The 16611-nt window shown below is 40.1% G+C and overlaps 1 protein-coding gene across 4 annotated transcripts in view; it reads left to right on the top strand.

The window, feature by feature from the left end:
- Positions 1–16611, top strand: part of atg4c (autophagy related 4C, cysteine peptidase) — a 69280-nt gene that overhangs the window by 29194 nt on the left and 23475 nt on the right. For all 4 annotated transcript variants that reach the window (XM_072273911.1, XM_072273913.1, XM_072273912.1 and 1 more), the window contains exons 4-5: positions 4849–5082; positions 5896–6238. In XM_072273911.1, the coding sequence (XP_072130012.1) occupies positions 4849–5082; positions 5896–6238 (577 nt within the window). The remainder of the gene's footprint in view (positions 1–4848; positions 5083–5895; positions 6239–16611) is intronic.

The following is a 16611-nucleotide window of genomic DNA, read 5'->3' as shown; positions in this document are numbered from 1 at the left end:
ATTAACCTAGATGGTGAGCGTTGGAAGACAGTTTGGTTGTTTGTGGAGTTTAGCCAAACAAAAAGTAAATGGACAACACAGGATTTAAGGAAAAGTTAATTTTAAGGCAATATGGGTTGAGGCTAGGTATTACAGCATGACAAATAGAGAAAATTTTAGACTTGCAACTAGTGTCAACAAGGAAAAAACATTTGAATAAGGAGAAATATTGAGTTCAAGGGAAAGCTGATGAATTTGAGGACAAAGACTGCAAGAAAAATTTTGAGGTGGGGCAATGAAACCAAATATCGTTTAACCCCTTTTTCCCTTGAGCCTGGCATTCAACAAGCCAGCTTTTAATGCAAGGGTTGTGCAAGAAATAGCATGAGTTTGATGTGAAATAGATAGCAGGATGGATATATTATCAAGAAGTGATTGGATGCTTCCAGCTGATGTGGTGAAGATGTACTCTAGAATTAGTTGCACGGTAGCCACAGTGTTCTTAATATAGAAAATAGAACACAGAACATTACAGCAAAGGAACAAGCCATTTGGCCAACAATATTGTGCGGAACCAGCTAAAAAGCAATTCAAAAACACCCAAGCACTAATCCCTCCTACTTGCACAATGTCCATATCCCTCCTCCTTCCTTATGTTCATGTACCTATCCAAACGTCTCTTAAAAGCCTCTAATATATTTGCCTGTACCACCATACCAGGCATCCATGACCCTCCGAGTCAAAAAAAACTTACCCTTCACATTCCTCATGAACCTACCTCTTCTCACCTTCAAAACATGCCCTCTGGTATTAGACATTTCAACCCTTGGAAACAGATGCTCCCTGTCTACTCTACCTATGCCTTCCATAATCTTAGAAGCCTCAACCTTCAGGGTCCCAGAGAAAACAACCCACGATTATCCAGCCTCTCATGATAGCACATACCCTCTAAACCAGGGAGTATCCTGGTAAACCTCTTCTGCACCCTCTCCAAAGCCTCAACATCCTTCCTTTAGTCGGGAGACCAGAACTGTATGCAATACTCAAGATGTGGCTTCACTGGAGTTTTTAAAAGTTGTGACATAATCTCTTGACTTTTGAACTCAGTGCCTCGACTAATAAAAGGAAACATTCCATAAGCCTTCTTAACCACCTTATCGACCTGTGTAGCCACTTTGAAGGAGCCATGAACTTGGATCCCAAGATCTCTCTGTCCAGCAAAACTGAAACAATGTACTGTCTCCTTGCATTTGCCCTACCCTACCTTATATTTATCTGGGTTAAACTCCATCTGCCGTTTCTCAGCCATATCTGCAACTGTTCTATAATGCACTGTATTCTTTGCAGTCTTCTACACTATCCACAACTTCCCCAATCTTGGTATCATCCACAAACTTACTACCCCATTCATTTACATTTACATTCAGGTCATTTATAGACATCACAAACAGTAGGGGTCCCAGCGCTGATCCCTGCAGAACACCACTAGTTACAAAGCCCTCAGCTCGAATAAATCTCTTTAACCACTACCCTCTGAGTTCTATGTGCAAGCCAATTCTGATCTAAACTGCTAATTTGCTGTGAATCCCGTGCACCTTAATCTTCCAAATCAGCCTCCCATGAGGGACTTTGTCAAACATCTTACTAAACTGCATGTAGACAACATCCACTGCCCTACCCTCATCAATCTCTCTCATCAGCTTGTCAAAAAACTCGATCAAGTTGGAAAGACATGACCTGCCCTGCACAGAGCTGTGCTGGCTCTCCCTAATTAGCCCATGGGTTTCCAAATGCTCATATCCTAACCCTAAGAATTTTCTCCAGCGATTTCCCTACAACAGACGTGAGACTCACCAGTCTATAGTTCCCAGGATTTTCCCTTGTTCCTCTTTTAAATAGAGATACAACATTAGCAACTCAGTAGTCCTCCAGGACATTGCCTGTGGCTAGAGAGGACATGAAGATACTGATCAAGGTTCCAGCAATCTTGTCTCTTGAGTCCTTCAATAACCTCGGGTAAATTCTCCCCCTTGAGAATATTCTGCATTACAGTGCAGTTATTCTAGTACCCCGGAGGCAACACATTATCCTGGTGAATCTTTTGCGGCCACAGCATCTCCTTTCTGTCCCCCTGACTATCCAGTCCCCTAAACTACCGGACTGCCTGACTTTACCCTTCCCTGTTCTTGTTCAGTTGCACATCAGCCTTCAATTTGAGAAGGTGGGAAATGCCTTCCATATTCCAATTTGGTTAATTATTGCCTTATCATTCTCCTCAATCTAATATGGTGCCACAATGGGGGTTAATGGAAACTATTGGCATCCTTGTGTACCATGTTTCCAGTAAGTTTTCACAGATCAAGAAACTTAAGTTCCTAGTCTGAGCTAGAATCCAAGTTATAGACGTTGTGGTGCATCAGGGAGGAGGAAATTTTGTTCTAGGAGGTAGTCACACATCTTATATTAAGTACTGTGCATTTGATCAAAAGGTAAAGGAGGATGTGGGAGGTAGGTATGAGAATCCAGAGGTTAGGGTTTCAGGCGTCTGTCCTTGCACTTGTCCATAACGTAGAGGATTATTACAGTCCGTGTGGATGAGATCAGACACTGAATGGAGGATGAGCAAATTGTCGATATGTTATATGGGAGGGGGCTTTGCATTGGAGGAGTGAAAAATAGTCTAGTGGTAGTAGGAGACAGTTTAGCTCTAGGTATAGATAGCATTCTCTGCAGTTGCAAGTATGAGGCCTGAAGGAAGTATCACTAACCAAGGTAAGAATATTTTATTGGGAAGTGTAGATACAGTTGTGATCCATGTAGAAAGAAAGATGGGATAAGAAAAGAGATTCTGTGGAGCCAGTGTAGGCAGGTAGGGTCCGCATAAAGAAACAGAACTATAAAGGTAATTAGTGTGTTGATATTCTGCAACCAGAGGTTAGAAAGCAGGACTGTAAAGATAATAAATCTCCTTACTCCTTACTTAAAACATGTGCCATGTATTCATGAGTATAGAAAGGCGAAGATAGAACAGGTGAATGGTTGAAAAGAATGAATGTAGGAGGGAGGGATTTAGATTTCTGAGGAATAGGAGCTTTCCCTGAATGAGGTTGAATCTCAGCAAATCAGATGGATTCCATTTTAGTGGAACTGGGTCACTTGATTTGCTAGTGCTGTTGTGGAGGATTTAAACCTATTTGTCAGGGAAATGGAAACATGAGGATTTAATTAGGAGGAGAAGTTTAGGTGGAGATGGAAGTTAGGTGTTCAACTGAAGTGGCATTTAGGAAAGCAAAGAGAAAGGGAAGTCAATAGGGCAGAGTAATGACAAAAATAATTATCCAGATTGTTTGAGAAAGGGGCTTCTGAGGGATATAGTTGGGAACTTACTACTCAAGCATATTTGATGTTTGAGCACTACTGGCAGAAAGGAAAACGAGGTAGGAAAACCCTGTAATTGAAGGATGAGAGGTGAGTAAACATTGCAATAATATAACAAACATATTGATAAAAGGATCAAGTAGATATATTTGGTTTTGCAGAGGCATTCCATTAGGAAACCATAAGTTCTGATACAACCAGGAAATAAGTTATCCAAAATTGTTGAATTCAGTATTGAGTTCTGAAGGCTGTATTGTGTATTGGTGAAAAATTCAAGTATATGTTGGGCTTCTTGGAACACCAGGCTGCCAAAGGCAAGAATACTAGAACAGGACAGTGAATTAGTAATGAGTGATTAAATTTCAGTTACTCCTACTGATTGAATAGTTATTCCGCAAAGCAGTCACCTTATTGGAAGGAGTTCAAGTGAATTGCTGCTTCACCAAGAAAGATAGTTTGGAGGTAGAAAAGGAAGTGTTATATCTTCTGTATTTGCACAGGAAAGTGCCATGAGAAGAGTAGTTAGTAGAGGTAGAAGAGCAAATCAGGAAGTCTGGAATGCAATAGTTGCTTTGGTTGGCGGTGGGGGGGGTGGAGGGGAGGAAGATGGGCAAAATTGTGTTTGATGCTGAAATCTTGTTGAAGGTGTTGAAAATTACAGAGGAGGATTGGTTGAGTGTGAAGGCCAGTGGCATAGAAAGTGGGGAGGAAAGCTGGGAGCTTGTTCTTGCTCTGCCTGGAAGAAGGGGAGTGGACATAGAAGTGTAGGAATTGGAACAGGATTGATGGATCTGTCAACTTTGCTGGAGGGGAAAAAACTATTGTTAACCTTTTCATGCATTGACTCTAAGAAACTTTATAATTCATCATCATATTTCCAACTAAGATTACGACAGAGTTGTGAACAGCAAGTTTAGTGTGAGATCAATGTCCATAAAATTTGAAATTACTGGTGTTACTTTTTTCTGTCAGACAAAAGTGGTCCCTCCTTCCAATTAAGCTCATGCATTATTAACATTTTATAAATTTCATATTATATAAAACTATTATACTAGCATTGATTTTCTCTCTTAAAATTCTTCATTGTGTACTGTATTGAAGAAATTTTGTATTATTGGAGGTGCCATTTTTTTGAGCAATGTGACCACACTCCAAAAGTGATTCTTCAACTGTCAAAACATGTTACTGTATTTGCAGTGTTGAATAAATAGTGTTTCTCTCCTTTTTGGTTTCTAGTGTCCTTAGTGTTCAACCATGCTCATTCAGAAAGTATACTTGCACTTTAATAATGGCCAACATGACTGTCACATTCCAAAGCACTTTATAATTAATAAGCACTTTTGAAATATAGTCATTGTTGTAATGAGTGATTCTTGACTGTTCTCCACAGAGCAGAACAAATGATCTTTTCAGGTTTTATTAGTCAGGTTACTGTCACTAAATTTTAAAGGGATTGAGTTTGTTTATGTTCTGTTGCTTTCCATTTTCCAGGAAAGGATGAGAGTGCATCAGGCTGCACAGATACAGTAACAAACACTGAACTGATTTCAGATAATGTGCATCAGTTCCGTAAGGACTTCATCACTAGGATTTGGCTAACATACCGTCGTGAGTTCCCACAGTTAAAAGGATGCACTCTCACAACAGATTGTGGCTGGGGCTGCACACTGAGGTCTGGTCAAATGTTGTTAGCACAAAGTCTTCTGCTCCATTTTCTTGGTCGAGGTGAGTTTGTTTCGATGATCATCAGCAGTAGATTTTGCAATGTTGTTTTAGTAATGTATTAAAATGCTCACTGTCTACATGGGAGCAGATGTACCAACAATATTTCTGGCTTGTTCATTATTTGTGCCATGTTGGTTGAATTGAACTGCAGTGGTGATGGGATGACAACATGGAAGGGAATTAATTGCTAATCACCATCTAATGAGTCAACTGAAAATGCATGTCTATGGGACAATAGTATGTCAACTTGATGAGGTATGGCTGCATAAACTGGCCAGTTGTTTGAAGTACCAGAAGGAACAAGGCATCATGCCCGAGAAAGAATCCAAAACTTTCAGGTTAAGAAATAACCAGAGACAATTCAATGTGAAAAGAAGGTAAGTCAAGTATCACTAATCTATTGAACTGCAAACCATAAATTCTGATTCTAGCTTTAAATTATTGCTGTTGTAAGTATATCTTGTGATACAGATAACATATTTTCTCCTTTACAGCTGTTCTGTAGTTGTAATCTGATTTCTGGCAGGAAGGTCAAGAATGGCCTAGTTTTGTTGCATTTCCAATGCTTGGCATACTTGTGCTTGAAAATCATTAATCAGCAGTGAGAACTGGGAAACACAGGGTAACTTCTTTTTGAGATGCACTGAATCAACAGTCACTAGATAAGGATTAGCTAACTCAGGAAATGATGACTGTTCTATATCAAATATTTGCCCTGCTATGCTAATGGGAGAGGCTGAATATTTCTCTCTAGCAACCCTCAATATCTTCATTTAAAAATAAATCTAATCAGTTGGTTATTTTTCTTTCCAGATTGGGTATGGGCAGACGTACCACAGATGGTTCCGTTAGAATCTGAGTTATTCAAATCCAACACATCAGAGACTGATGAATCAGGTTTTACCTTCCTGCCACCTTTAGAAAAATCACTACAGGACATGAGTGAACAACTGGACTTGCCAAGTAATGAAAAGCGATCTCTAAATCCAGTCAGCACAACAAATGAGGATGAAAAGTTGCACAGAACTATAATCACTTGGTTAGGCGACAGTCCAGAGGCAATATTTGGAATACATAAACTGATAGAGTTGGGTGAAAACTCTGACAAGCGAGCTGGAGATTGGTATGGCCCAGCTTTAGTTGCACATATCCTAAGGTGAGTGGACATTGCAGGCTGTTTATGGAAACTCAATGCAGGACAGCTACTAGGTAGAGAAATGAAGATGAGAAACAAGAAGGTCAAAAGAATTTTAACATACTAAGTTCAGATACCCAATTGCATAATCAGCCTTGGTTTTTATACATTAAGGCTTTGGAAAGGAGGCAAAGAACTTGTAAATGAAATATCTGGTTTTAATCGAGGACAAAATTTCAGAGGAACTATTGTGATGAGGCTTAAAAACAAAAGAATCAAATATTAACCAAATGTTTTTGTATTCTTGGTATTTTGGGTAAATTTTTTCACCTCATCTAGTTGGCCAGATAAATTGTGACTAAGAGAGTTGGCATGTGCCATGCCAGATGATGAAGGTTTCATTTCCTGCTTGTGATCTTTCTCCTGCAGCAGCTGAATGTAATTGGGTTCAAATGTGTATTTGTTCTTGCACAATAGAGACTGCTTTGAATTCATTTTTTATCGTGCATTTTATTCCCTTTTTAACATTGTTTTATTTATGAAACAACTTTACTGTAATAATTATATAAGTTCTAACTTTAGTTTAAATGTGGGTCTATTCTTCCTATAGTATTGGATATTGCTTCAAGAGGAACTAACAAGGGAAACACAAGAACTGCCATGGTGTGGCTATTTTACTTATGAAAGAAGTTGCAGAACTGGGAGCTACTGTTAAACTAATTTGGAAAGTTATCGCAATAAATCTGAATATGTGTTACAAGCAGATGGATATGTGTCCAATGTTAGGATTACCAATTGGCTGAACTATCTTCTGGGTTGCCGCTTACTTAGTACCATGTGGAATAGGGTTATTTAGTTCACCGGCTCCAAAGGGAGTCAACAGAACTATCCTATCGGTTCCATATTATGTCGTTTCGTCAGAGCCCTCTAGTTTATTCTCCCTGGTATGTCCATGTGCTGCCTTTGTCAGTTAGCTACAATAAGGGGTACTTTACAATAATCAGTTAATCTTTCAGCATATATTTGGAAGGGCCAGGAAACATAAGGACATCATGCAAGCTTCATGCAGTCCACTCCTGGGACCTGGAAGTGTGTGCTAACTGCTGCACAAGTGTATCACCATGCTTTTCTAGCTATCCTGCTCATTCTCATATCAACCCAGCTGTAATTGGCCTGCAAAGCTTGTGAATATGCATTATGTGCATATCTCAACATGAATGGTTGAAGTTGGAGTATTTGGAAATGAATGTGCCCTTATGGTCCAGAGAGATACTGCATCTTTACGTGTGATCATCTTGAGATAATCTGGTATTAGAATGCCATGAGACAGTACCAGTCCAAAGTTGAGACCCAGTAACTTGTATCAAGTCTCACATGCCATAATGGGCTACAAAACAAAGTTGGACAGCCTCGCTGACAATGCATCCGTTCCCAATGAGCTTAACACATGTTTTGAACAGAAGAGGATTAGAATATCATCACCTACCCTGATAGCCTCTAATGTACCTGAACCCACAGTCACATATGATCAATCTTCCAGAGAGTGAACCCATAGAAAGCATCTGGCCAGGGTGGTTTCCCTGACTGTTTTCTTAGATCCTCTACAGATCAGCTAGTGGGGTGACGACAGACATTTTTTAACATTTTTTAAGGCCAGTCCCAAAAGGACAGCCAAACCATCAATGTGTAAAAGACAAAAAGTGTGCAAATACACAAGAGGAAAGAGAAATAATAAGGAATAAGAAAATCTCAAAGATTAGAAGAGTCCTTCAGTTGTGGGAACAGTTCATTGATGGGGCAAATGAAGTTGAGTGAAGTTATCCCCTCTGGTTCAAGAGGCTGATGGTTGAGTGCTAATAATTATTCCTGAACCTGGTGGTGTGGGTCCTGAAGTTCCTGTATCGTCTTCCTGATGGCAGCAACGAGAAAGAGCATGGCCTGGGTGGTAGGGAGGGGGATGGTCCTTGATGATGGATTCTGCTTTCCTGCAACAGTACTCCATGTAGATGTGCTCAGTGATGGGGTGGGCTTTGCTCATGATGGACTGGGCCGTATCCGCTACTTTTTGTAGTCTTTTTCATTGGAGGGCATTGGTGTTTCCATACCAGGCCATGATCAACCGTTCAATATCCTCCCAATACACATCTATAGAAGTTTGTCAAAGTTTTAGCTGACATGCAGAATCTTTCAAACTCCTAAGAAAATAGAGGGGAAGCTGTGCTTTCTTTGTAATGTCACTTACGTGCTGGACCCAGGACAGACACTTTGAAATAATAACACCAAGGATTTAAAGTTGCTGATCCTCTGCACCTCCGATTTCCCCCAATGAGATCTGGCTCATAGTCCTTCATTGTTAACTTGCTGACTTGGTCTTGTTCTTCTGGCCAGATTTTCAATTTCCCTTCTATATGTTGATTTGTTACCACCTTTGAGTCAGCAATGACAGTGGTGTTGTCAGCAAATTTAAATGGAGCATTGGAGCTGTGCTTAGCCCCCTGCTCTACTCGCTTTATACTTGTGACTGTGAGGCTAAGCACACAGATGGTTGGGAAAGACTATGAATGAGATTGTGGGGATGATCTGAATGATATTGTGGGGACACACTCATCTATGACAGTTTATTAAAAAGTCTATGGTGTATTGGTTCAGATCCTCTGAGTCCTTGAACACAGCCCTGTCCACCGAATCGAAGCAATCCTGTAGATGCTTTTCTGACTCCTGCGACCACCTCTTTGTCATCCTTACCTCTGGAGCCTTGCTCTTTAGCCTCTGGCTGTATGCGGTTAGGAGGACAACCAAGTAATCAGATTTCCTGAAATGCGGTCAAGGCATGAAACAGTAGGCATTTCTAATCATATAGCAGTGTTTGTGTATATTGGACCCCCGATGTTGCAAATGATATGTTGATGATGATTTAAGTTCCTGATAATGATTAGGAAGGTGTTGAGATAGGCTGTTCCTTGTTTGCTGATGGCAACACTCAGTAAATCAAGTGCCTGCATAACAGCAGCTTTTGGTAGTAAGTGAACTGCAATCATGATCACGGAGGAGAACTCTCTTGGGAAATAGAATGGTCAATGCTTAATCATTAGATGTTCCAGATTAGAGGAACAAGAGTGTGACAAGACCGCTGTGTCTGAGCACCACAAAGAGCTTATCTTGAAACACAGATGCCACATTTTGCCTTCTCTGAATCAGCAGTCTAGTCCATGGAGAATATCAAGAAGCCCTTGGGCCTTACCGATGTATCCAGCATTTCTGGAGTGAGCCATGTCTCCGTGAAACAGAGAATGCAGCAATACCTCATTTCCCTCCAATACAGAAATCTTGCCCTTAGGTCTTCAATCTTGTTCTCCAGCGACTGTACATTTTCTAACAAGTTGCTGGTTAGAGAAAGTTTTATGCCCCTTCATTTAGCCTGGCTTGGAGTCCTCAACTCCGTCCTCTCTGTTGCCTGTGTCAGTTTACCTTTGTCCGCTTAAAGCATGCCTGAGAATCAAGTCCGTTGAGTTCTTCAGTAGATTGTGAAATGGCAAGTTTGTTAAGACAGTTCAAAAGTGTGTTACTTGAAGAAAATTACAGACTGCAGATTGCATTGAGAGTAGTTCAAAAGAAGCATATTTAGAAGTTTTACAAGTTTTCTGCAACACGTCGCTATAGTTTCCTAGTGCCACCTTGCCTCACTTTCATCCATTACCTCAGAAAAACAAGGTAATATGCCTTCATGACTACTGCCCAGTTGCTCTGACATCCATTCATGAAATGCTTCATGGTATGCATCAACTTCAGCCTCCCAGACAACCTTGACCCACTGCAATTCACCTACTGCCAAAACAGTCCTATGGTGGACACCGTTTCACTTGCCCTACATTCACGTCTGGAGCATCTGGACAGATTTTTGTTTATTGGCTTCAGCTCTGCCTTTAGTACTATAATTCCAAGCCAACTGACACTCTTGTCCTAGGACCCAACTCCTTCCTCTGCCTTGGCTTCCTGACCAACAATGAGAGCGCAGATGATCAGTAAAGACAGTCTGCAATACCTCCGCCACAATCATCCTCAACATTGGTGTCCCACAAGGCTGCATTCTCAGCCCTCTGCTCTAATCCCTGTACTCTTACATCTACGTGGCCAGATTCTGCTCTAGCTCCATCTGTATGTTTGCAGATGATGCCACTCAGGACATCTTTAGGGAGCAGTGTCTCAGAAAGGCAGTGTCCATTATTAAGGACCTCCAGCATCCAGGGCATGCCCTTTTCTCACTGTTACCTTCAGGCAGGAGGAACAGAAGCCTGAAGACACACACTCAACGATTCAGGAACAGCTTCTTCCCCTCTGCCATCTGATTCCTAAATGGACATTGAACACTACCTCACTTTTTTAATATAATTTCTGTTTTTTGAACTATTTTTAATCTATTCAATATTCATATACTGTAATTGATTTATTATTTTTTCTTCTGCTATGTTATGTATTGCATTGAACTGCTGCTGCTAAGTTAACAAATTTCATGACACACGCCGGTGATAATAAACCTGATTCTGATTCTGATAGTAAGCTATGTTTCAAATAATGAGTGAGAACACAGGAAGTAGATAAAGAGCCTCGTTACATGGTGTCATAACAACAACCTTTCCTCCTATGTCAGCAAAAGAAAAGGGCTGTTCATTGACTTCAGAAAGTGGGATGGTGTACATGCTCCTGCTTAGATCAATGGTTCTGAAGCCAAGAAGCTTGGGAGTTTTGAGTTCTTAAGAGTGAACATCACCAGTGGCCTGTGCGAATCCAACGATATTGATACCACAGCCAAAAATGTTCATGAGAACCTCCTAGGAAATTTGGCTTGTCCCGTCTGACCATCACCAATTTTTATTGATGCACCAATCAGATGCATTATTGCTTAACATGGAAGCTATTCTGTCTGTGACTGCAGGAAACTACAGAGAGTTGTGGACACAGTTCAGCGCATCATTGAAACCAGACTCCCTTCCATGACTGTCTATATTTCTCACTGTCCTGATAAAGCAGCCTGCATAATCAAAAATCCTATTCACCCTGGATATTCTCTCTTTTCCTCCTTCCCATCAGGCAGAAGATGACACAAAAGCTTAAAAGCACCCACCACAGCTTCCATTCTGCTGTTATAGGATGATTGATCAGCTCATAGTATGATAAGATGGACGCTTGACCTCATAATCTACATCCTTATGACTTTGTGCCCTATTGTCTACCTACATGGCACTTACTCTGTATCTAAAACTTCCTCATTATATTCTCTTGCGCTACCTCAATGCAATGTTGTAATTAATTGATCCAAATGAATGATATGCAATGCAAGTTTTTCACTGTACTTCCGTAAATAAGACTATAATTGGAGGGGTTGTTTGTATTAATGGTGCAACAGGTAGTACTGATATCTCTACTCCAGTGACCTGGGTTCTATCCTGCCACCTGGCGGTGTCTGTGCAGGGTGTACATATTCTACCTGGGACCACGTAGACTTCATCCTAGGGGTTGTGGTTTCATGGAGAAATTGGATTGACTGATGGGTTAATTTGCTATTTAAATTACCCCTTGTGTGGGTTCATGGTAGGAGAATTTGGAGGAATTAATGGCAGATGAGAGGCAATAGAAGAGAAGGAAATGCGGGAGAATGAAATTGATAAGATTGCTTTGAGAATTAATATTGACTTGATGGGCCAATTGGCTTATTTGTCATATGAAAAAATGATAACAAAAGTACGCTGGCTGTGCTGGTTCGTCATGAATGGATTGGGTAAATGAAGCTCAGCACTGTAGAATTATTTGTGATCAAATATAGCCTGAATTTACAGTGCTAGGAAAATGTAAATGAAACAGTCGAAGCGCAAAGGATGCTGCCTTGAGGAATATCTGTGCAGATATTCTCAGGCAGCAGTGATTATCTTCTAATTACTGTAATGAACTTGTGTGTGGTATGACTCCATCTGCTATAGGGTTTTTTTTTCAAAGCCTGGTGACATTATTTATACTAAGGCTTAGTTGAATGCAGGTTTGATCATGAAGGCATCTACTGTACTCTCACTTCCTTCATTCTTAACATATATTTTTGCCCACATCATTGATTTCTAGAACAAGTGATTCAGCAGATTATTGGTAAATAGGTGTTGCTTAATGGTATAATATTTTGATTAAGGAGAGAGTGATAATTGGTCAAGCTAGATTTATCGTGGGATTTTTTTGTGTGGTAAGATGTACCAGGGCAACTTGCCAAATTGTTGGCTGGATACCAGCATCAAAGCTGTATTGGAACAGCTTGCTTGGGATGAAGGGGCATTTAATTATGATGTGCAGGTCTTTGCCAGTAGAGCAAAGATGTTATCAAGCCCACAACCTTTGCTGTAAAAATGGGCCACAGTAATTGTGAATAATTGGCCATTCTTAACAGTGGATGTGTTTTCTGCTTCAGTTTTTAAATATTTCTGTTCCCACTAAAAATTGTTACCTGTTCTATTAGAGCCTTTAGTTTCTTTCCCGCCTGATTGAGGTGTGATGGGTAATCCAATTACAGAAACAAAAAATATCTTGTTTCATACTTTTAATCCTCATTAAATGAAACTTTTTTTTTTCTTTGCTACTCTTCCTTCCATCTCATCTTGGTTCCACCCCATATCCCTACACCCTTTTTACCTCTTTGTTTTTCCTTTTGCAACCCTCCCCTGTCCAAACTTGATAATGTGAAGTGAGAAAGACCAGTTTTGGTAAATTTAGCTAACTTAATTTTAAAAGAACAAGTTATTTGTCATCTTCATAGACAATCAATTGTGTATGACTTGCTTCCACTCCATTTAAAGGTAATTAAAGAGGCCTGTGCATGATCTGCAGACTCTTGTAGATGATGCTTATAGGGTCAGTGAATGGGTGGTTTAAGATGCTATGCAATTGTAGAAGTACTCTATGCCTTCTTGGATGTTCTTCCATTGATCTGAGAGGTTGTGGGCCAAGGACTCCTGTGATACAGTATGGATGTTATATTTTCTTTAATAGTCTTTTTGAGAACATATTTCTTTATTCATATTTTGGTACCTGGGTGTCACTGACAAAGCTAGTATTCATTGCCCGTCCTAATTCCTTTTTGGAAGGTCATGGTGAGGCACCTTCTTGAACCACTGGAATCCTGCATTATAGGCCAGGATTTTGACCCAGTTATGATGAAAGACCAGTGATACGTTCCCAAAATTGAATGTGTGACTCGGATGGGTCCTGCAGCTGGTGGTATTTCCATACACCTACTACTCCTGTCATTTGGTAGTAGAGCTCATGGATGTGGGAGGTGCTGCAGAAGTAGCTGGGCAAGTAATGGTACATGTTGCTGCCAACTTCACCAATAATAGGAATGAATATTTACTATAATAGAAGGAATACCAATTAAGTGAGCCACTTGGTTGTGAATGATGCCAAGCTTCCTAAGAGCTGTTGGACCTATAGTCATTCGGATATAGATTTGAGCCTTGTGGATGGTGGAAAGGTTTGGGAATGTCAGACAATGAGTCATTTTTTTTGCAGGATACCCAGACTTTGACCTGCTCTTTCAGCTGCAATATTAATCAAAGTCAAAGCGGAGTTTATTGTTATAAGCACAAGTACATGTATTTAAAGGTACAATGAAAAACTTCCATGCAGCAGTATCACGGGTACATAGCATCATATTAGTAGCATTCACAAGAAAAAAAACATAAATTAACGATTTTTACAGTTTGCTTGAGTTTCTCCTAGGATTGTGAGGAGTTTGTCAATATTTATACCATTGGATGTCGAAGGTTAAATGATTAGCCTCTTTTGTATTATGAATATTACCTGTCACTTACTAACTCACCTGAAAGTTGTCTGGGTCTTGCTGCACATTGGCATGGACTGCCTCATTTACTGAGGCGTTGCAAATAGATTGAAGATCTCCACTTGGGATCTTATGATAAAAAGACAGTCACTGATAAAGCTGCTGATCATTGTTCAGTTCCTGTACTGAGGAACTACTGTAATGGCGTTGTGGGGTTAGGATGAATGACTTCCAACAACCGCAATCACCTGTCTTTATCAAGGGTGTGATTCAAGCCACTCGAGTGTTTTCCATTTCATGGCTATTAACACAGTTTTACCTGCTCCTCTTGATTCTGAACACAGTCAGAAACTACCTGTTGTTTATTTTATTTATTGAGAGATACAGTGCGAATCGGGCCCTTCCAGCCCTTCGAGCTGTGCCATCCAGCAACCCACCTATTTACCTTTAGCTTAATCACAGGACAGTTTATAATGACCAATTACTGACTGGTACATCTTTGGACTGTGGGAAGTAACTAGAGCACATGGAGGAACCTATGTCCACATGGGAAGAACTATTTTACAGAGTATGCTGGAATTGAACTCTGATGCCCCAAGCTGTAATAGCATCATGCTAACTACTATGCTACTGTGGCATCTCCTCACCTCACTTTGTATGCCATCCTTTGTTCAGAAATCCTGATATTTTGGACACTGTTTCCCACTCTCCTTTTAAATTTGTGGGTTCCTCCTGTTGCCTATGCTCCTTTTAACCTCATAGGAACTCCACCTGCTTTTCACATTTATTTTAAATTCATTAGAGTCTCCAATTTCCGACACTCCTTTTAAACAGCAATCATGCTCCTTCCGCCCCCCCCCCCCCCAATTTCCCATACCGCTTTTAAAATCAGCTGGTTTACTGAAAATCTATAACATCTTAAAAAGAGAGAGTGAAGTACAAGTTGGATTATTACTAGCATCAGCATCTAGTGGTCTGGAAAATCTGCCACTTTTACTATGAAAGTTTTAAGGCTGCTGTACTATTGGATTTTTACTGTAATTTGTCATATTGGATAGCTGCTTTTTGTGAATACTACATACCTGGGCAATTTTCCACACTATCAAGAAATACCAGCATTGTAACTGTACTGCGATAGCTTGGCATGAGAAGCAGCTAGTTCTGGTGTTGATCTTCATTTCCAAAGCTAGCAAGTCTGTTTCCATAGTTTTACCATATTCAGGGTTTCTAGATATCATGTAAAATGAATTGAATGGGTTGGAGCATGACCTCTATTGAGGAGGGTATCCCTTGAGGAAACCTGATATTTTTCATGGTTTAGATGTGTTTGAATTGTTCTAAGATTCTGATCCTATTGATCTGAATGAAAATTATTTTAAGAAGTACTTGTAGATGTTGGCAATCAAGGTTTCAAGACTGTGATTATTCTTGGCAAATTTTTCTACAAAAGTGGTTTGCCATTGCCTTCTTCTGGGCAGTGTCTTTACAAGACAGGTGACCCCAGCCATTATCAATACTCTTCACAGATTGTCTGCTTGGCGTCAGTGGTTGCAATTCCAGGACTTGTGAAATGTACCAGTTGCTCATAAGTCCATCCACCTCCTGCTCCCATGGCTTCATGTGACCCTGTTCAGGGGGGTAAGCAGGTGCTACACCTTGTCAAACAGTGACCTGCAGGCTAGCAGGGAAGGAGAGCTTACACCGCCTTTGGTAGAGACGTCTCTCCACCCTGCCACCCAGGGAGGTAGATTCTTCTTCATTAATGATATTGCGGACAATGAATTGAAGAAAGATGTATCTCCCTTTGGGCAAGGTTTATCAATATTAAAAAGTTGATGTGTTTTATTGACACTGGACATCTTAAAGTGAACTTGCTACACTTAAGTTTTTTAATGATTTTATAGAAACAAGGTTTAACAGAAATCCTTTAATGTGAATTTCTTAGTGTCTTAGGGAATTGAGGTTCTAGATCATCACAATATAGTTTATTACTGTGGTCTTAAAGCCATGTTGACTAGATAGTCTACTATCCTGGGAATCTTTTTGGGTGTTTTTATTTTGCATTTCCTAATTTGCCTTTAAATTGATGAGCTCACTCAGAGAAGCTCATTCTGAGAAAAAGAAGGCATTGCTAAACTAGTTCCCTGTTTGATATTGGGAATAATGCATAAATCTCTGACATCTTGTAATGTGGTCATTTATATTAGGCCCAGCATTTATTGGCACTGGTGAAGTGATGATAGTTGTTAGCCATCTTGTTTTATTTTGTAATAATAACGTAAAAGCAGCTTACCATTTAATAGTTCTTAATGTGACATTTGTTACCACTCAGTTATCCAGAACCAACTGTATACTTGGAGGACTGATGCCAATCAAGTAGGCTACCTTGTCCTGGATGGTACTAAGCTTCTTGATAGTTAGGTATGTCTTCATGCATGCAATGGAGAGTGTTCTATCATATTCTTCTGTTGTGTCTAATAAGTAGTGGAATAGCTTTGAGGAGTCAAGATGTGTTACATGATACAGAACATCCAGGCATTTTTGTGAGTATCAAGGTGTTCTTTAGGATGTCAGTACT

The sequence above is a fragment of the Mobula birostris genome, chromosome 12, assembly GCF_030028105.1.
Source record: "Mobula birostris isolate sMobBir1 chromosome 12, sMobBir1.hap1, whole genome shotgun sequence".
In the NCBI taxonomy this organism is placed as follows: domain Eukaryota; kingdom Metazoa; phylum Chordata; class Chondrichthyes; order Myliobatiformes; family Myliobatidae; genus Mobula; species Mobula birostris.
Note: the sequence above shows the minus strand (reverse complement) of the source record. Positions and strands in the feature narration are given on the sequence as shown.